Source organism: Lineus longissimus, chromosome 9, assembly GCF_910592395.1.
Source record: "Lineus longissimus chromosome 9, tnLinLong1.2, whole genome shotgun sequence".
In the NCBI taxonomy this organism is placed as follows: domain Eukaryota; kingdom Metazoa; phylum Nemertea; class Pilidiophora; order Heteronemertea; family Lineidae; genus Lineus; species Lineus longissimus.
The window spans coordinates 17,125,777-17,146,700 of record NC_088316.1 but is presented as its reverse complement, the minus strand read 5'-3'; the positions used below and the strand labels follow the sequence as shown (position 1 = coordinate 17,146,700).

At 41.9% G+C, this 20,924-nt stretch overlaps 1 protein-coding gene across 1 annotated transcript; it reads right to left on the bottom strand.

The window, feature by feature from the left end:
* Window positions 1–1,230: 1,230 nt before the first annotated feature.
* Window positions 1,231–17,518, bottom strand: LOC135494088 (C2 domain-containing protein 3-like). Its single transcript, XM_064781839.1, has 39 exons — window positions 17,360–17,518; window positions 16,465–16,648; window positions 16,134–16,231; window positions 15,877–15,985; window positions 15,579–15,655; window positions 15,261–15,439; window positions 14,797–14,956; window positions 14,319–14,526; window positions 13,948–14,110; window positions 13,711–13,839; window positions 13,334–13,429; window positions 12,972–13,164; window positions 12,623–12,803; window positions 12,390–12,505; window positions 12,138–12,256; window positions 11,724–11,894; window positions 11,316–11,588; window positions 10,869–11,114; window positions 10,527–10,628; window positions 10,221–10,307; window positions 9,664–9,904; window positions 9,195–9,344; window positions 8,685–8,908; window positions 8,392–8,523; window positions 8,112–8,264; window positions 7,223–7,874; window positions 6,831–7,083; window positions 6,504–6,659; window positions 6,196–6,295; window positions 5,739–5,935; window positions 5,436–5,592; window positions 5,210–5,261; window positions 4,898–5,025; window positions 4,715–4,780; window positions 4,379–4,584; window positions 3,031–4,231; window positions 2,456–2,799; window positions 2,198–2,303; window positions 1,231–2,112 (listed from the first exon to the last, which is right to left on the bottom strand). The coding sequence occupies exons 1-39, from the start codon at window positions 17,403–17,405 to the stop codon at window positions 1,918–1,920; spliced, it is 7,650 nt and encodes a 2,549-aa protein (XP_064637909.1). The 5' UTR covers window positions 17,406–17,518; the 3' UTR covers window positions 1,231–1,917.
* Between the last annotated feature and the right edge of the window lie 3,406 nt (window positions 17,519–20,924).

Genomic DNA, 20,924 nt, shown 5'->3' with positions numbered 1-20,924 from the left:
GAGCAGCCAAGACTGATTTGGCCTGGCTGTGACTGTCTCATCTCTCTCACCATATAGACAACTTGGCAGAGCAGCCAAGACTGATTTGGCCTGGCTGTGACTGTCTCTCATCTCTTTCACCATGTAGACAACTAGGCAGAGCAGCCGAGACTGATTTGGCCTGGCTGTGATTGTCTCATCTCTCTCGCCATATTAACAACTAGGCAGTGCGGCGAAGATTGATGCGGCCTGGCTGTGACTGTCTCATCACTCTCATCATGTTGTCAACACGGTGGAGCAGCCAGGACTGATTCGGCCTGGTCGAATCAATAGTTATGTGAGCTACACTACAGGTTCGCTCAATGGCTTATGATAGGAATCAAAAGCAAACTAGCCACATTATCATTTATATTATGACATTTTAAGTCATATGTGAGTGCCTTCTATGTTATGTATTCTTTTACCTCAGATGTTTTTAACTTGGGAAAATGAAAGTTGGTCACAGCAAACTTCACCGCCTGACAAGCGCTAAACCGTAGTTTAACAAACTGCCGATAGATATCAGCACCTCACGGTCTATTTTCATAAGGCACGTGTGACAGTTTTCTAATAAAATTAAGGTTAGCCTATGATTGGAATCAAAAGCAAACTAGCCACATTATCATTTATAATGACATTTTAAGTCATATGTGAGTGCCTTCTATGTTATGTATTCTTTAAGATCAGATGTTTTTAACTTGGAAAATGAGAACTTCACCGCCTGACAAGCGCTGAAACCGTAGTGTTACAAACTGCCGATAGATGTCAGCACCTCACGGTCTGTTTTGACATATGTTTGATAAGGCACGTGTGACAGGTAGTTTGGGAAGATGGTGGAGTTGCCACACCATGTTAAATCTGGCTGTGACAGTTTCATTATATAGAATCCTTTGGGACAAGAGGGTATTGGAATCCCCGATGAGGCAAGGTCACCTGTCACTAGCAGGGTTGGCGCGCACATGTTACTGTGGGCTGGGTCGGCCCCAAGATGGACAAACGATCGGCAATGGCTAGAGCTGACTCAATATGGCTAAAAGTGACAGCCACTTGGCTTAAAAGTGGCTAGGAGGAAAAAATTGACAGAGCCAACCCGGACTAGGATATGTTCAGAAATTATCTTAAAACTCTTGTACCCTGTAGAGGAAGAACAGCAACCCAATTATAGAATAAAGAGCAGTCAATGTATCTATTTCATTTTTTTTTATTGTCGAAATGGGTTACATGTACAATTTTATGCACTGTCTGTGGTACAAAAGCCACTCTGTTACAAAATGCATCGGCTGAGTATACACTAGACTATGAATCTTACACCAGCCTAAGACAAGATTTACATTACACAGCATTTAGCAAAAATACATGTACATTACTCGTAACGGTGTTCAGTGTCCTTTGCCTCTGAACTCTTGACGAAGGACACCAAAAGGGTAGGCCCTTGCAGTAGTAGTGTTCCGGACATTCCCATCCTCTATCAAATCTGGAATGTTTTATGGACATCTTAATTCAGAGTCCTGCCTCTGATAACAATGAGTAGATTATTTCATTTCATAATAATACTTATCTCTTAACAACCAGTTGTAAGATTTTTAGGAGACCAGCTCTACATTTTAATCAAAACTACATCTTATATTACAGAACGTTATTTACACAAAACATACCTAAATGTGTCTGGATTAAGGCGCATATTTTCCCCAGTCAGTTCATGTTCATGGCAATGATTCATATTAATATACCTGATATGGGCTACAGCAGACCAGCAGAATCATGATACTGAAGGGTGAGAAGGACTGCATTTCACCCCCTATAATTTGTTTGAGAAAAGATCTGGGCCAAAGAGTTGTGGCCTGTATCATACACGTATATTCATTTGATTGACATGCACCCTTATATGTTCGTCTTCAACTAATCCTTGTTTGAGAAACGTGCAGCGAATATTTTAGCGATTCGTTTCGCTTCATCAGCAGACGGTAAGGGTCGTGACCTTGCAGACAGGATCTGTTGTGTTCGAGGGCTGGCGACACCTAATTTCTCGACATGTTCCTTGGCCGCTGCTGCTTTCAGTTGGCTCCTCTCTTCATCGAGCTGGAAAACAAATGACTGGATTTAGACAAGAATTATTTCAAAATGACAGAATGGAGAATGGAGCAACAAGGGAGAGCAGAGGAAGGTGGTGTATTTATACCTTGTCTTTAGGCTTGAGTGCTGTGACCATTCTGAGTGCCCTCATTGACTCCTCTAGATCTTTAGGTGGGAGAAAGAATGCAGGGGCAGCACTCTGTTTGCTGGGGCTGATGCAAGAGTCAAGGAAGCAAGATGCTTTTTGAGAGAAAACCAGGCGAGTACTGTAAAATGAAGAACTACATGTTTTCATGAACATTGAAGTGATGCAACTATTTCAAAATTTACAGTAAGTATCGAAATCTTATTGCAAAAAGGATACAGATCTTTGGAAGACTCAACATCGGCCGGCGGTACATTCTCCTGATCCAGTCTTTCCTCCTCATCGGTACTATTCTCATCTCGAATCTTCTTGTCAGTCTTGGAGCTGCTCCAATATTTGCCAGACTCGTCCGTCTTGTGACTTTCTGACGATTTACTGGATTTGGATGAACTTGAACTACTACTAGAACTTGAGGATGAAGTGCTGGAAGTTAAGCTGGAGTTGGATGCAGATTTGGCAGATTGGTGTTCCTCCACTGGTGCCGGCCCATGAATTTCAGCTTCGACTTGAATTGTATGTGGCCTTGGTGTGGAAGATTCTTCATCTGAATCAGCCACAGATACCTGAATTACAACAATAACTCTAAAAGACATGTATCTAAAATGGTGAGCAGGTGGCACCTTCTCAAACAATGTGCATGGCAACATGGCAACAGGACTGGTATGCACTTGTTTACTTTCCAGAATCTATGATATCTACTTCAAGTTGATCCAAAACCTTGGCACAAACTAATATGCCACTGATGTCCATAACAATTCCTAAAGATATTCAAATTTCTTGGGTTATAAACATACCTGAATTTCCTCCCTTATTTCTTCTGCTTCGTCTTCTACAATGTCGTCTGCTTCACCTCTGTCGTCTACCTGATGAACTGGTTCAACGTGTTCCTCCTCGCTACCGTCTGCTTCCTCATCACCACTGGCAACACCCCTACCCACATCTGCTGTCTCATCCTCTTCCACACTTCTATCAACATCCGACTCTGCAAGATGATCAACCCCTGATATTGAAACAGGTGGGAGATCGACATTACCAGATAAGGTTCCAACAACTTGAGATTCTTGGGTGACATCTGTCATCCGGTCAACATCGTCAAAGGGCCCCAAATCCCCATCCACATCATCCTCAGATTGTTGACGCTGGTATTCTAACCTGCGTCCCTGACCTCTGCCCTCTAGACTGACCCCACTTCCCTCTGACACAACACCAGGATCATTTGGTTGGTATTCCCGAGGCTCGAGAATCACACCCGGCTTTTGAGAAAACATATCATGGTCCTGATTGCGGCTATTGTCCATATCGCTCCTTTGTGAAAGTACTGTGTCATCAAAAGCGTTCTTGAAATTAAAACAGGAAATGTTGTTTAACGGTCTCGGTGCCACAACACTTGCATCATCAACCTCCTCCTCATCCCCCTCCTCTTCATATCGCTGAAACTGGCGCGTAATGTAGTCATCTTCTGCTTCAGAGGCATCGTCTGATGACTCAGCCCCAAGATGGTGCTGTCTTGCTTGGAATATTTCATGAATATCGTCCGTCCTCTCCTCGGGTAAATCATGAACCGAGGCATCACGACGTGACGGCAAAACAGGAGAAAAGGAATCAATGTCAATATCTAAGCCGTGTATCCGTTCAGACTTTTCTTCACTCTGAGGCATAGCAGTCACGACAGGCACACCTGTTGTCCACGAATTTCCTCGGACAGGTGTCTCCCTTGGTCTTGGCTCCTCACTCCTCTGAATGCCACTAGGTGGTGATCCGTTGAGACCTCTCAACAAGAGACGGGCACGCTGAAGCGATTCACTGAATTCATCCGACGCAGAATCGGGGGTGTCAACCCCTTCTGGCTCCAACAGGTCAAATCCTAATGCTAATGATCCACTGCCTCTCTCTGAAACAGTCTTTAGGACTGGTTCTTCTGCTTCTGGTCCTTCTTCCTGCGTATAACGTTTGGTAAATTTTTTGTTGATCTGATCCAGTTCTTCGATATTTGACCTGAAGTGAAAGGATGAAGGTATTACTGCCAGTCTCATATCGTCTGAGGTGATGAACCTATTCCACTAGATATGGTGTTAGAGGAGAATCCCAATTGAATATTCATACTTTTTTCGTTGTTACATCAAACAGACAGATACAGCTTACCTTAGATTCCTAAAGAGCATTGACCTTGAAGTTTCCCCGATGTCAAGGGATGTGGAGAAAGGAAGCTGCCAGTGTTTAGGTACGGGAGGCTGGGCCTGCAACCCTGAAGGATCCAAGGCAACACGCTGGTCCATATGCTGGGAGATATGGCTAGGGAATGTTGGGTAGGCACCAGATGTAAGGAAACGTGCAGGACCTGTAGACGTCTGAAAGGCAGAAGTTGGCATTATACACCAATTGAGATATAAAATCTGAACTAGATTACAACTCTGACCACAAAAGCAGGTTTCAGTAGGAAAAATATTTGAATTATTAAAGAGGACTAATTTTATTTACCTTTGATGGTGATGAAGCTGTCTTCACACCTACACTAGAAAGATCTTCTCCAGGAATTACACCAACCTGCAGGGTGAAAAATGACAATTAAAAGAAATAAAAATGTTCATTCTAAATTGGAGGGAAACACACTGAAACATTATAAAAGTAATTTACAGAGTCAAATGCACATCGTTAACTCACCTTGATCTGACCTTGACACTGCCCATTGAAGTCCATGATGTTGTACCATCCACAGATCTGACGGAGACCTATCGACATCGGGCCGAGATCAACCGAGACAAAACCTATAACACGGTCAGATGATTTATCTAGGAAAAAAGGTGCAAAGTTAGCAATTCACAAATTTAAAGATGCTGATACCACTTGCTTGAGATCGTTGATGATTTAATAGGGTTTTTAATTAATATTCAAATTTCTGAAATTTAGAGCAGACATACCATTGGTCCTGTTCAGTAGTCACAAATGTCATTCGAAGCATTATAAACATCTTACCAGGTGTTGATGATCCGGAAACAGTCTTGTGCCAAACTTTGAATACCAGATTCTGAAAGAAGATAAAAAGATAGTGTGCTGTGAATGTCTTACATTGTAAACTCAGGGCAGATTATGAAACTGAGACTCAATCTGTTTGCCTTTAGCGTTTACATTTCTGACTTGTAACAGCTGCCATTAGAAGTTGAGTCCAAAACTCCATAAGTGGATAACAGTGCAAGCTAACCTTATCATTTTGTTGCAGCAATTCTTTAGTCAAGCGTGTGTCATGTTCGTGATTCCACATCGGTGAGTCATGGCTGCTGACGATGTCTGTGTGAGCTGGATCATGGCTCTCAGCTGTTTGGTACGAGACATAGGCACTGGGTTCGATCATACCACAACTGGAGAAGAAATGTCAGATAATACTGAAAAGTAACAACTCTATTTCTGCATAGAATTTCAAACGAATATATTACAAATGTAAGGTGCTCTTCTATGTAGTAATCAAAAGAGGTTCCTTTCTTTCAATTTTGCAAAAAAAACGTACCCTCTCTTATCGGGGACATGAGCAAGATGCATGGCCCTCTCAACGGAGATATGAACAGGGAACGTGTCAGCATCCGGCAGCAGTGGTTTGGAATCCTTGGTGATCTTCTTGGGCGTCTTGTGGCGTTTGCCAAATACCCGGACCTCATCCTCAGAGTCCATCAGCTCATCAAAGTCAATGTTCTCCTCAGATACATCCTTGAAGAGCGCAAAATCAAAGATTGAATTTAAAGTGAGCATGCACAAGCTAAATACGTTAGGGCTTTGTTGTTTAAGATTTGTTAGTGACTAGCATTTGACATTAACTTTGCTGTTAAGTCTAATGGGTTGAACTGAAGGAGGCAATGCCAAGTCAAAAGTTAACGCCAAAATACATATGCTCTTTTGAAAACTGGAACTGAAATTCTATAATCGTTCTGGAGTCAACAGTGAATCAATCAAAAAAAGGAAATCTCTACCTTCTGCATGGTTCCAAACTGTGGCTGGAGAGTGATATGAGCTCTAACGAATGCTCCTCCAAGACTGGACGCGCCCGGCTTGAACAATGGGAACACACCACTGTGATGAGAAACAAACATGAAAGACAACGGGGCCTAGACTTTTGTTTTTACTCTCAACAGCACTATTATGATATATTATCTCAAACTGGACATGATAGATGCCTGAATGACGTCGCTATGTGGCCTCTTTTTAGAAGAACAGAGTTTAGTTGCGGACCAAGAAGAACAAACAAAACATTCTAGAAATAACAAACAATGCCACCAACCTTATTCTATGTTGTTTCCTTCTGCGCTGAGCGAGACTACTCAGTTCAATGTAGGCGGATCCAATCAGCTTGTCCCGGTGGCGAGGTCTCTTCTGGTCAGTGTCGTGGCTGTACGTCACCCAAACCTGAACCTCTAATAGCTCTTCTCTCAGATACCTGTAAGATGTTGGTTAAAGAGAAACCACATTTTCTATCAAATTTGACCATTTGTATCCACTGCACTGCCAATATCAAGTAGATCTTAGTGTGTTTACTGTAGTTCAGCTTAAAGGATTAAAAACCCCATTACTACGTTTCATGCAAACTTGGACAGAAGTAAATGCTTACCAGGAGAATGGAGCAGTGGCTTGAATATAAGCGACCTTCTTGTGTCGAAGATCGGCCATGATGTAGTTCTGATTGTTGGCCTCAACTGGCAGCACCTTGGAGCACACAGCCGCTTTGTCATAAAACTTGTATCTGATGTAACATTTGGCCGCAGAATCCAAACTTGTCTGTCCGGTGATGAGGGCATTGGCAACGGGGAAGCAGGCAAGGTCGATCACTACGGTTACTTGGTGGTGGTGACTCAATGAATCATCTAAAAATAAAAAGTGATATAGAGTGAAACCTTTCTCAGGGACACCTTTGTGATTCCATCTGGGTATCTTATGTAAACTGCTATCCACAACATGAAATTCTGTTTGAGAGTGATATTCAATGCCAGCAGCTGTACCTACCCGCACTCTCCCATTCCTCCTCCTCATAATCCTGTTCAGGACTCCACCCGACGCTCCTCCCAGCATGCAACACTCTCTCCCTATCATCGTGGTGAGCAAACTTGACGGCAAGCTCCAGACCTCCAACAATTCTCTCCAGACCTTTGCCACCTCGGGATGATTTTATGTCCTCGTCTAGGTCAGATTCAACACCCCACCCAAGATTCTGCAGCTTGATGGCAAACCAGCCTTTTACACCAGTCTTGTGAGCCAAGACACCCCTGAGGGGCACAGTAGTAGTCCCTAGTAAAACATCTCCAACTGTTGAGACAAGTTTTCTGCCCTGGACTTCTGATGAGCCGGTGTTGACGTACTCTCGGTCAACATCTGGGTTGGTGCCCGGGACCTGATGCCAGACCTCCAGTGTCACCTCGGCAGTCTCTAGTATCTCAGCCAGGCACAGCGCATCAGTACCAGCTTCTGTCCACAGCAGAGGGCAGGGGAAGTCCATGTAGCAGGAGAACTCGGGGGAGAAAGTCCTCGCAATGGTTCGGGTTAGGCGCTCATCTTCCTTGGAGAGGAAAGACATCTTGATCCTGATGTAGGTGTTGACACCAACTTCGGCTGGATACTGCATCCCTGAGTTGAGGCGGGCATGCATCTCTGCTGCAGCCTAGAATATGTAAGGGTGGGCATTTTACATGATTATTGCGACTTTGATTTGACAGCATTGCTGCTAATGTCAGACAGTTGCAAAGACTGATATAGACTGATAGAGAAAAGGGGGTATCTGTCCCACTCGCCCATTAAAAATAGGCCATGTCAAAATGTCACTGAGCAATTTTCGAGCATCCCAAAATGACTCTTTGCCCTCCACTTTTCAGCAGGAGGGATTTAAAGAGAACATTACCTTCAGTCCAGAGGCTCTGATAATACCGAGCGAGAGACAGACTTGTGATCCAGACAGATTCCTTGTGGCAGCCATCTGACTGGCATCTGTCTTCACTTGGTGGGATGAAGTCTTGTAATTGATCGTGACGTCAAGGAGGCCCGAGTTGCCCATCTGCAGGAGAGAAAAGAAACACTTTTCTTAGATGTACATTGACACTAAAACTTGAAATCGAGAAAATTAAGAAAAAAATTGAACAAATACCCTTCAAGAGTAAGAAATAATCAAGACTGAGTATTACCTTAGCCTTTTCCTCGGATGACTGCACCTCAGGGGAGACAGGGGTGAGAGGAAGAGGGAATGTCTGGATGTTGGTCTCGCCCTGTTTCTGCATAGTGATCATGGCACATAACTTGGCCAATGGAAGGCTCGCCTGGAAGAATATACTGCATTATAAACAAAGGTCAGAATAATTCAGCTGTTGTGACCTGGCCTGTTGTACTGGATGTACAAGCGAGCAGCCATGGCGGCATGCACAAATTGTCTCGGCTCAATTCCCTAAGCAAATATATCATCTATGAAGATTCTACTTGCCTTAGCTATAACCTGATCCCTGACATTAGGATAGTAATAGCGGCACCAGATTTCAAACGGGACTCCACCCACTCCGCCACCAGCACCAGCACAAGCTGTGAGGATTTCTCTTTGGGCGGGTGTGCCAGCGGGCAGGATGATACGGTGCCTGGTGATATCCTGGAAGACAGGGTCAGGTACACATAGGGTGGTGGCAGTCCGGTATGGCTTCAGAGTTGGCATTGCTGAAATGAGGAGAAAACTGTAGGGTAAATCTCAGAGCCAGAAGAGGGGGAGGGACTGGCAGACTCCAGGTTTCTCATTTTACCAAACCCTTTATCAACTGAGCCAAAGTTGTGCAACCAGCTGCTGCTAAAGCTGTATTGAGTGAAACTCATCTTGTCTTAAAGTAACTCTTGAAGGCTGACCTATTTGACCTACAGAGAACTGAGGTATAGACCTTTCTGATTTACACTTGCTGTGAGCTATATACATGTAAGTGATCATCCATGAATTTCAAATGAAACCAACCATGGAGGATATCTGGTCCACCGTGCTGTTTTGTTTGTGCTTGAGCAGGGAAGTGATACTGGATGAACATGTCCGCCTCGCCCCAAACCATATCGTCGAGCAGCTGGAGTTCCCGCACACCTTCTATTACAACCTCGAACGAATGCTCGACTGAAATGAAACGAAAACAAACCAATAATTTGACTTATTTTTCAATCCTGTAACAAGTCACAACAAAGATTTACAGCTTTCATACAGTGCTGTGCAGAGAATTCTTGTTCTAGTTCTAGCCTGTCCATCGTTCAGGGTATTCCTACTGATTAGTACGGTAACTGAATTTGGAAACATAATCACATAATGGCCATTGAAAAGAGGAACCCTAAAACCCTTAAAAGTTACGGAGAAAAGGAAGTGCTTAGAGCTGCTTTGAACTGAAGATGTGCCATACAAGCTCATGACATTACTATCTTTTATTATCAAAGTCTCCTACCCATGCCGTCATCCTGTTGATAATCAGCCATGCTCCTATCTCTAGACATGTCTTTCCTCTCCAAGAAGTGACCTGGTCTTTCAGACACAGAAATGGCATTAGCAGGATCAAGTTTTAATCGTTGTAGCGTTGATACCTGTTCAGCCGATCCCATGCCAAGTAGCACCTTAATCTGTCCGAACTGAACACCGGTGAAGGGATCCAAAATAGGGAGGTAGTTGTCCACCGATATCACAGGGTACTGAAACACAGAACACCTAAATGTAACGTTTACAATCATTGCGATGATACTATCATTTCATTATCAGCCCCACTCTCAGATTGACCGATTCAGACAGCACTGTTGTACCAATGGTATAATCTTTCATGTAACAAAATCTTTTCTGGCCAAAGTATTTTAGTGAGATGAGGTTAAATGGCCTAAGGGACTACACTACAGTCTGGTATGCCATCACCAACTAAGCTTGGCAAAGTGAGGCAATATGTCATGTGACTACATACATACTTCTCACTTGAAATGGTATGCTCTTTAAATGACATTTAAAATTATTGCTTACCCGTGACTTCATCAAGGAGTTCATTATCTTCCTCTCCCGAAATGACATGTAGAACTGATGCAAGGAGAGCTTCACAATTCCAATCAGCTGAAAAGTGAATGATGTTAATATTATTATGATAATTTTGACTCGGGGATGTGAGAGGACTACTTGCACCACACTATAAGCCAATAGAAACCTCTGAAACGTTCAACAACACTTTCTTCAATGTCAGTGATTCTTTTGAAGGTATCTAGTACTAGAATTTATGCAGTATACACTGTATGACTCAAATAATAACATTTGGAAAAATCTTTTCAACATTACTTTGTCACTTTCTGATGAAGTTTTCTTGTCCCAGACCTCGACCACCATGAAGTTATTCCTCATCCTCTCCAGTAATGACGGAGTCACTAAAACAGGCGCCACCTGGAGAAAACATTGAAAATAAAACCACTGTAAACATTCTAATCAAAAAGGTCAAGGCAAAACCAAAGCTTCTCCAGCCCAAAATGCATCCTACAGAAGCTATAATCAAAAGACATCAAGCCAATATGTTACTTTGAAATCCTACATGTAAACTGAACCTAAGGCCAGTAATGCAGCCAAATTCTTGATGTTGTTATTAGCCCCAGGATTAAGCCTCGGGCAAGGAAGGCTCACACTCACCTGCACAAAGTCGAAGGTCGGCTCGAATGTTCCCCAGGCAATGTTAGAGCGGACGCTATCACTACACCAGAACATCCTGCAGACGACATAGATATTCCTCGTCGACATGTCACGTTTCTGCCAACCTGTCAGTGGCTGTGGAGCTTGCTTTGGGTTCTTGTTACTGGAGAGCTGCAGTGTGCGGCTTCCGTGCAGAGTCACATTACGTGCATCTGGGATCATCAGAATGGTATGCAGCGTCACAGCCTAGTAACAAATCATGTGTTATGAATAGATTTTATCAAGTTATTTAGCACTATGGACAATTTCGGAAGTCTAACTTTGGGAAGATACGCTCAAAACATACGTCTGCACTTGAGGCCGGTGTCTTGCTCAAGGATATGGAATGAATACACGAAACAGCGGTGATCTTTCTGAAAGTCAAACATTGAACCTCGAACTACTAACCTCACTGCTCTCATCGATGATATTCTGTTGGTAGATAATCTGTGTTGGCTGCTGATCCTGAGTCTGAGTTCTCTGCTTCATTTCTGTTATATTGGATGATACCGGGCCAGCTTGAACCGAAACTTTAGATTTCCCGGGCGGAGTAGGTGGCAGCTTTGGCTTGGGCTTTGACTTTGGGATCTCGACAATCTTGGGGTTCCTCATCTCGGCTAATCTGGTCTTGGCCAGGCAGGTGGCGAAATCTTTACTATCAGAAGCCAATTCAACTGATATCTGCACGAAAAGGATTAAGACTCATTTACACGCGAAGAGCAAAAATGATAACTTTCTCTAGACACATGTCATGCTAAAAGGTAGATCAAATGGACAAAATGGAAAGAACATATCGTTTGCTTGATTATTATTTACCTTCAGTCTTCCAATAGAAGCGACATCAGCACCTGGACTGCTCTCGATCGATGAACTTGCCGACGACGTCTGCCCTGTTCGATCTTTCACCAACAGACTTTTATCCACGTAAAGGTTGTCAGATTTTAGTATGGACTTCAACGACACCAAGCATGTGCCTATCAGCGATGGCTGTGAAAAAGAAAAAGTGAGATGAAATTGTAGTTGCACACAGAAGTTGTTCTGAGCAATGTGAACCAACAACACGATCACCCATGTTACCATCAGTGTCATATTAATCCCTCATTTGACATTGAGTAGCTACATGTACAATACCATCCACTTTAATAGTATATCCAACAAAACAATGAAATTATAGCTACGCTTATTGTTTCGTAGCAGACGTCCCAGCAATGCTGTACAACTCAAACTTACCACTTTCTGGCTGGCTGTTCTGGAGTACAGCTTGAAAACAAGAGCTGACTTCCACCACTGCTCAATGGCCGATCCGTCAAAGAGTACAGGGAAGACTGAGCGGTGAGCAAACGTAACAGCTGGAATAGATAATGTAGTTGTTTCTGCAATGTTGAAAAGATTTTCATATCGCTCACATTTTTCTAATTTCAAAGAAATCAAAACAAATTTGAATAAATGACATGAAATACTTCAAAGACAAACTTTACTTACTTCCATCGGCGACTTTCTTTGAGACGACCCTCATTACCTCTGTCGCCATGGTATTCGATGTGTGTTTATCTCTTGACGTCGCTACCACAGGGAACTGGTATTCTACAAAGTAGGTGCTGCAAACAAGGGAATTTTGGAATATAAATCACTAAATGATACTGCTACATGCTAACAGAGCTTTGAAATAGCCCTGCAGAAAATGATTTTAACTATAAAAGTAATCTGCCCCTTACCTCGCCTTTTTGGATGCTTTTGGTGGTTTTCCTTTGGCCTTCCTCGGTGAGGCAGACGTCAGTTTTTCTTCCTTCAACTTGAAGCTCTCAATGACAACTCTTGCCTTGTTGGCCCGACCAAGGAGGGTCAGCCGCTCCACACTCAGGCCTTCCACGGTCTTAGTTTCAGCCTGCTTCTTTCCTGGAAACAATATCAAACGTTTTAGTCACACGTGTTCCAGCGAAGGAGTTTTAGCAGGACGCAGCACCTTGCCTTTTTTCAACACTCTTATTCTGCCCTGCCTTCCTTCATCAGTACCATATGCTCTTCCTTTCTTAATCATACTGACTGATAGACAACCATCTGTACCTTTTTTTTTCTGCACTCTTGGCGTGTGTTCTTCAGAATCTGACGGTGTCATATCAAACGATACCCGCGACCTCTCAGATGTCTGTGACATCATATCGTCATCTACCTCCTTCCTCTGACCAGCAGGCGATGCGGTTTTTTCGAGGTGAGGTGATGTCAGGCTGGATTGAGAAGAATGTCTAGATGGTGGTCGCTGAAAAATCCAAGAAACAACACAGTCTTTAATTCGACAACAACATTCTCAATTTTGTGGATGTACCAATTTAGGATTTAGCTTCCCATGAGCCTCTGCCCTTCAGTTTGTTCCGAGGTTTCAAATACGCCGGCCAAGTGATGCCATGTTATCAATTATCTCAACTTACAACATTTCCAGGTTCATCAATAGATGGTGTTCTTCTGTGCCGCCTTACTATAACCTCATCTTCACTGCTGGACAGATCATCAGAACTAACATCCTTCTGGAAAAAAGAGATTACATTTCTTTTTGTACAATTTCTTCCATGAATATGAAACACTGAAAACTCTGAAAAGTATTTGTCTTGAAACTTCTTAGTCTCTTTCTGTCTTTGCTGTAATGAGGTTTTTCATCGAATACACAAAGTGGTTGTTGATTTTATTTCGTTGCATCGTAGAAAATGCATCAATGCATACATCGTTCATGTACAACTCTGTGAACCAAGCCAGGGCATCAAGTTTCTTCTAGACTCAGATGAAAAGCAAGTTTGCGATCTATAAATACCTCATTCGTATAGAAAAGATCTTGCAGAATACTCTCATCATGCAGAGGGTCTCCCATTTCACTCGTCAGGTCAGGGTCTTCAGAAATGGATGAAGAGGGGCTTCCACCTTCAAGTAGAGCTCTCATTGTCTATAAATGAGACAAAAATTTCATTGAAATGAGACTGATATTACATCAAGGACAGAAAATTCAATATTTGAGATACACCTCCCCCCCCAAAAAAAAAGTAAAGTGTACCTTATAATCCCTGGTATCAACCTGGGACCCAAGCACGAGGTCAACAGCTCTTTGATGGGTGTTCACGGAATCATCAAAAGATTTCATCAAATCCAGATGTGTCGTCTGCTTGTCACCGTCTGCTTTCAAAATCTCCCTGAAAAGGTCTCCAGTGGAACCCCTCCTGAAACAATTCATCAAATATCGATCAAGAAAATGTTCCAAGAAAGACACTGTTCTAGTCTGTTTGGGTTTAAGACTGGAAGGCCTTGGCAGCTGCACCAATGGCACATATCTTCCTTTACAATTTGGGCAATTGTAACCGTATGTCATTAGCAACTCAATTTGTGTTCACAACTCATTATGAAGAGTAATGCAATAGCCAATCTTACCTCTTGGACGTTTTTGAAGCATCCAAAATCGTATCTGAATCAACACTGCTGATGGTGCTAAGATCAGGATTGCTCCGGGATGGTTTCAAGTTTGTATCCATGCTTGACTTGATCATTGCCTCCTTCAGCTTTGTGCCCTTGTCTAATAATGCTGATAGCATATCGGACGTCGGCTTGTTCCTCATGTCAAGTGAAAATGGCTTCGATGCTAGAAAAAGTCAAGGTTTTACAGTTATGAAAACAATAACATGGAATACAACAACATTTGTGCAGTGATGACATTTTTTCAGTGCACTTGAGTTGTGGGAAATGGAGACTTCAGATGGTACGGCTGGCTAGAGGCCACTTTTCTGCACCAGCGTCAGTGACTTCCTGTTTAGCATATCTACCATTGACTTTGAAAGTCAACAATTCCAACAAAGAATACAATAACATTTGTGAGGACTGATCGAGTTTGGAAACAACAGAGCCCATTTACCAGGTACTGAAGGGTTGATTGTACTCATGGCAGCTGGTGGACTGAGGCCCACATCCTTGGTTGGATACTCGTAGATCGGCCTTGGCTGCGCTGGAACACTGGTTGGGGATCTGTCATAGAACATGGCATCAACTCCTCTCAGACCTTTGCCATCATTGGCCTGAAAAATATTCAACTTTTGATGTAAAAGTAACATGCCGATATGTTTCAATCCAAAAAACATTGAAATATTCACTCATACTTAATAGCATGATCCTGATTACATACATGCATAAATTTTTCATCCAAATCAATATACATTGCATCTTTTTACCAATTTGGAATGTAAGTGAATGTTGCTGCTCATAATTTGAATAACTTCAAGCTAAATCAAGCAATATATGGGAATAATCAACCAGAGGCAGGGTACAAATGAAGGTTAAGAGGAGGCAAGGAGGAATGTTGTTCAGCTCAACGAGTCCCACCTTTGTTCCAGGTCTAGGTGATATAAAGGGATCCTCTACCCCATGTGTCCTGCTGTAGTCTGGTCTGGCCATGGGCGTGATCATCTTAGATGGGTTGATAGGCTGTATATCTTGGTGGCTGCTCATGGTGTCTATACTCATATCAGTGGTCGGGATAGACTGGGTACTGTCGTACGATGCTGGAAATAAATGACAAGTTTAAGGAATTCATAGCAGTGTTAAAGGAATAAATCTGACAATTATTGTCAAAGCTATTCATTAATTTTGGCAAAATGAACAGTTGAGGAATCTAAATGTTTTTCAGACTCACTGACGTACCCATTAGGCTCTCTAAGACAACTGAGACCTGAAGCTCTGCTATCTTCTCACCGCTTGATGAGAATACTGCAAAAAATCTGAAAAAGAGGAAGACACAATGACACCTTGTAACTGGAAATCAAATAATTACATTGCAGATATGATAAGGATCATCAAAGGCCTAATCAGTAGATTGGGCCCTAGAGTTAGAAATCAACACACGACAATCACAAAGACTACTTCTGTAAGGCCGACAACAGAAAGATGTTGGTTTGCCATATCCTGACCAACCCACTCACTGACTATTAAATTGACTCACCCATTAATTGGCCTGGTTGGGGAGATCAGGGCTATCTGATCAACTTGACACTTTCCAACAGCTACCATCATTGGACCACTCAGCACCTCAAGAATTAGAACACGCATGTCTGGGAACTTATCAAGGAAATTACTCAAAATAGACTGACTGACAAAGCCTACCAACAAAACTAACATAAATTTCTAGGTTTTCATTGTTCAGAGTGAATTTATTTAAGTTTATTTGAAAGTATTTCAAGTAAATTCACAAAAGGATACCAGTTAGGTATGCTGCAAACTGCTTTGGTCCTGATCGGATGGCGTACCGGGCTGTAGTTCGACAGCCGGCTTTACTTCCCTTTTTTACATCATGAGGTCTGAAGTAGAAAACAAAGATAACAAAAATTATATGGAATCAATAACATTGACCAGCAAGAACTCCACTTGCTTATGTGGTTATGGCAAAGACCTATTTATTTATGTTTCTATTACGTTTCACCAGAAAGGTTACACAACACTAGTAAAACCCAGTGACACTATGAACTTCATTGTCTAGAAGGAGGAAAACTCTGTCACATCCACAAGACATTGAATTTGTAACCTATCATACCTGAAAATGGCTCCATCACTGTCCTCACCCCACCACTTCATTCTCACGTGGGTAATGTCTGGGGGGTTTGGGATCATCCACAAAATCTGATTGATGCAGAGCTTCAGGTAGCATCTCAGCTGACCTTCAACCTTGGGTGGCAAACCTGTGTGTATCTGCACATCCTCAACTTGCCATGCTTCACCTACAAATTCAAGCCAGAATACCAAACCATAAAAACTTGAATAGATAAGAGTGATGAGCAGCTGGGTTTCCAAAAATGCTCTACTGGTATATCAAATAGACAGATATAGATAGGCCTATAACTATTGGTCTCATTCGAGTCCGATAATCAAAACATACGTAACCCACTCTAATTAGGCGATCTGCATGTCCCGTTTGGGGAATGGGAGAATAGGGGGAAGGTTTATTACCACTTAAAAAGGACTCAATTAACTTTCCAGAGTGAGACTGAGAGTACAGTAATTTCAATGGAGACCACCAAAGCCATAGGTATACTACAGCAAAAAGAACACAGGTCTTCACCTCTCCCTAGACAGTTCCTCATACATGACTTTCATCAATCATGTTCATGACTCTGACATGACGTACCATCAGCGTTGGACACGCCAACGTCATTGGATATTCAAACTTTGGGCCAAGCCCAACATTCAACAAGGCCTCGCCCTCGACCAGCACAAGCAACACATTCTGTCAAACTGTAAGCGTGTGCTGTCCACCAATGTGCATGCTCAGCCAGAGTAGCTTGACAGCACTCCTAGAGATGACATCTTGAAACTCCTGTTTTCGGCTGGCAGCTTTTCCTTACAAAGCCCATCCGACAACCGATAAGAATGATAATAATGATGCCTGTCCGAGCATAGATTTAAAAATGTTAACATTTCGAAAAACACACCTTTCTTCTTCCCTCGCTTGCTACCCTTGATTTTCTTCTTCACCATCTCGATCCAGAGTTATTAAGCTTGAGCGACAACCAGTTTCTGTAACATATAATCATTCAGTTGCGTCAATAATTCAGGATTTGCAACCTAATTCAGGAATTTTTCAATCAACTTCGCCGCCATTCAAAATCTCGTTGATTCCGATATTCCACGAGATTATGAATTTGGTTTAATTTTCGTCCTGTAGATGTCGTTTTACAAAATCATAAGGTTAGGAAACAAGCAAACTTCACCGCCTGACAAGCGCTAAACCGTAGTTCTACAAACTGCCGATAGATGTCAGCACCTCACGGTCTGTTTTTTTCAAGGCACGTGTGACAGTTTTCTAATAAAATTAAGGTTAGCTTATGATGGGAATCAAAATCAAACTAGCCACATTGTCATTTATATTATGACATTTTAAGTCATATGTGAGTGCCTTTCATGTTATGTATTCTTTAAACTAGCCACATTATCATTTATATTATGACATTTCATGTTATGTATAGTTTTACAAACTGCCGATAGATGTCAGCACCTCACGGTCTGTTTTCAAGGCACGTGTGACAGTTTTCTAATAAAATTAAGGTTAGTTTATGATGGGAATCAAAAGCAAACTAGCCACATTATCATTTATATTATGACATTTTAAGTCATATGTGAGTGCCTTTCATGTTATGTATTCTTTAAACTAGCCACATTATCATTTATATTATGACATTTCATGTTATGTATAGTTTTACAAACTGCCGATAGATGTCAGCACCTCACGGTCTGTTTTCATAAGGCACGTGTGACAGTTTTCTAGGTTAGCTTATGATGGGAATCAAAAGCAAACTAGCCACATTATCATTTATATTATGACATTTTAAGTCATATGTGAGTGCCTTTCATGTTATGTATTCTTTAAGATCAGATGTTTTTAACTTGGAAAATGAAAGTTGGTCACAGCAAACTTCACCACCTGACAAGCACCGAAACCGTAGTTTTACAAACTGCCGATAGATGTCAGCACCTCACGGTCTGTTTTGATAATTCACGTGTGACAGTTTTCTAATATAATTAAGGTTCGCTTAATGGCTTATGATGGGAATCAAAAGCAAACTAGCCACATTATCATTTATATTATGACATTTTAAGTCATATGTGAGTGCCTTCCATGTTATGTAACATAATTTTATTAGAAAACTGTCACACGTGTCTTATCAAAACAGACCGTGAGGTGCTGACATCTATCGGCAGTTTGTAACACTACGGTTTCGGCGCTTGTCAGGTGGCAACTTTCATTTTCCAAGTTAAAAACATCTGATCTTAAAGAATACATAACATAGAAGGCACTCACATATGACTTAAAATGTCATAATATAAATGATAATGTGGCTAGTTTGCTTTTGATTCCCATCATAAGCTAACCTTAATTTTATTAGAAAACTGTCACACGTGCCTTATGAAAATAGACCGTGAGGTGCTGACATCTATCTACAGTTTGTAAAACTACGGTTTAGCGCTTGTCAGGTGGTGAAGTTTGCTGTGACCAACTTTCATTTTCCCATGTTAAAAACATCTGATCTGAAAGAATACATTACAAGGAAGGCACTCACTTAAAATGTCATTATATGAATGATAATGTGGCCAGTTTGCTTTTGATTCCAATCACAAGCGAACCTTTAATTTAGAAAACTGTCACACGTGCCTTATCAAACATGTCAAAACAGACCGTGAGGTGCTGACATCTATCGGCAGTTTGTAACACTACGGTTTCAGCTCTTGTCGGGCTTGCTGTGAACTTCCATTTTCAAAGTTAAAAACATCTGATCTTGAAGAATGCATAATATGGAAGGCACTCACATATGACTTAAAATATCATAACATCAATGATAATGTGGCTAGTTTGCTTTTGATTCCCATCATAAGCCATTAAGCGAACCTTAATTATATTAGAAAACTGTCACACGTGAAATATCAAAACAGACCGTGAGGTGCTGACATCTATCGGCAGTATGTAACTATATCCCCTCCCAACCACCAACTACTCGCCATCATTGACACTGCTAGCCAACTGCTTCTTCGACTTCGGTCAACTGCCATGATTGATGGCATCATCCTAACTATATACCCCCCCCCCCCCCACCACCACCACCACCACCAGCACCCGAGTCTTCTCGCTCACCAGCCCTTTTAACGAAGAGCTCCCTATCAAGGAAAATACGGAAACGAGGTTGTTAGGTCCGTCATAACATAGAGTGACTCGACCACTCTCTTGATCACAGCGGCCGCCTCAGCGCCACTACGCAGGGCCTAATGGTATTCAAATTTGAGGATAGGAACAAGGTTAGGGTTGATCGTGCAAAAAAAGTAATCATGGATTATGCCGGTTCCCTGCTCGGACCCCTCTCTGCCCTCATAAAATCACCTCCCCAGAGGTACCAGTGACCAAAAAATGCACCAAAGTGACCTCCATCTGTTCTGGCTACAAAGCCCAACTAACTAAGTCAGTTGGTATTTGTCCTGCCGTAATTGGGCCATGGGCATGGCATCCTCAAAGCATGCAAGGACAGGTTGTGACCATTTGTCCTCAGACATGCAGTGTTAGGGACACTCTTGAGTGACTAATGCTGATTATCTCTAGCACTTCTTTTCTATGAAAAGGGGTAGGTTGTGACAATTTGAATTGGTAAACAGTAATCTATAGTTTCCATAGTTTGAGACGGCTTAGAGCCCCACAGTAACAAAACCCTTGGGGGGCCCTGTGGTGAAGCATGAAAACAAAACAATCAAGTAAATATCACCCAATTTTTTATTCTAAAACACAAACAACTATTTAGAGCAACGTTACAGAATCTTTCTGAGCTCGAGTAAAGAGTGTGTCGGTAATCTAGAGTCTGGGTGAGATGAAAAAGTGCCAAGTGAACATGAAAAGTAACAACCAAGTGACAAAATCTATTGAAGGACTTGACAGAATAAAAATCCTCTGCAGTATTTCAAAGACACAAATCTGCAAAATTACCTCAAAAAGACATATCTGATAGATGTTTTAATTTACAACAAAACACTTTGATTTTACAATTCACATGTTTCACACATTTGGGTAAATCTAGTCGTATTTACAAAGTGAAGCCTGCAGTCTTCACACACAGGTTATTGTCCTGGATATGGTATTGTCAAGTATGGATTTCCTATAATGGATGGTGGTTAATAGTTGTCTATCTTTATTTTCTTGTAGTCTGGTACATCATGCATGTAGAAACAGCCTTGTTGATGCATCTGGAAGACAAACATTGAAAGATTAGTTTCAATATGTTTTTTGTTTTTTTCAGTATATGTTTTTTTGAGATGCATAATGTGATCATTTTGGCATGATTTATTCATATCAGGCAGAGATGTAACTTTTCAACAAAAAAGATTTCATCAAATCTACTTATATAGCCCGACTCTGGATGTTTATGCGTTTTCTCAAACTTGAGCACAATTTTGATTGTGGTTTGAATACAAATGAGCGCAGGTCTTGATACTGAACAGATTTCATGTACATTTCTACAG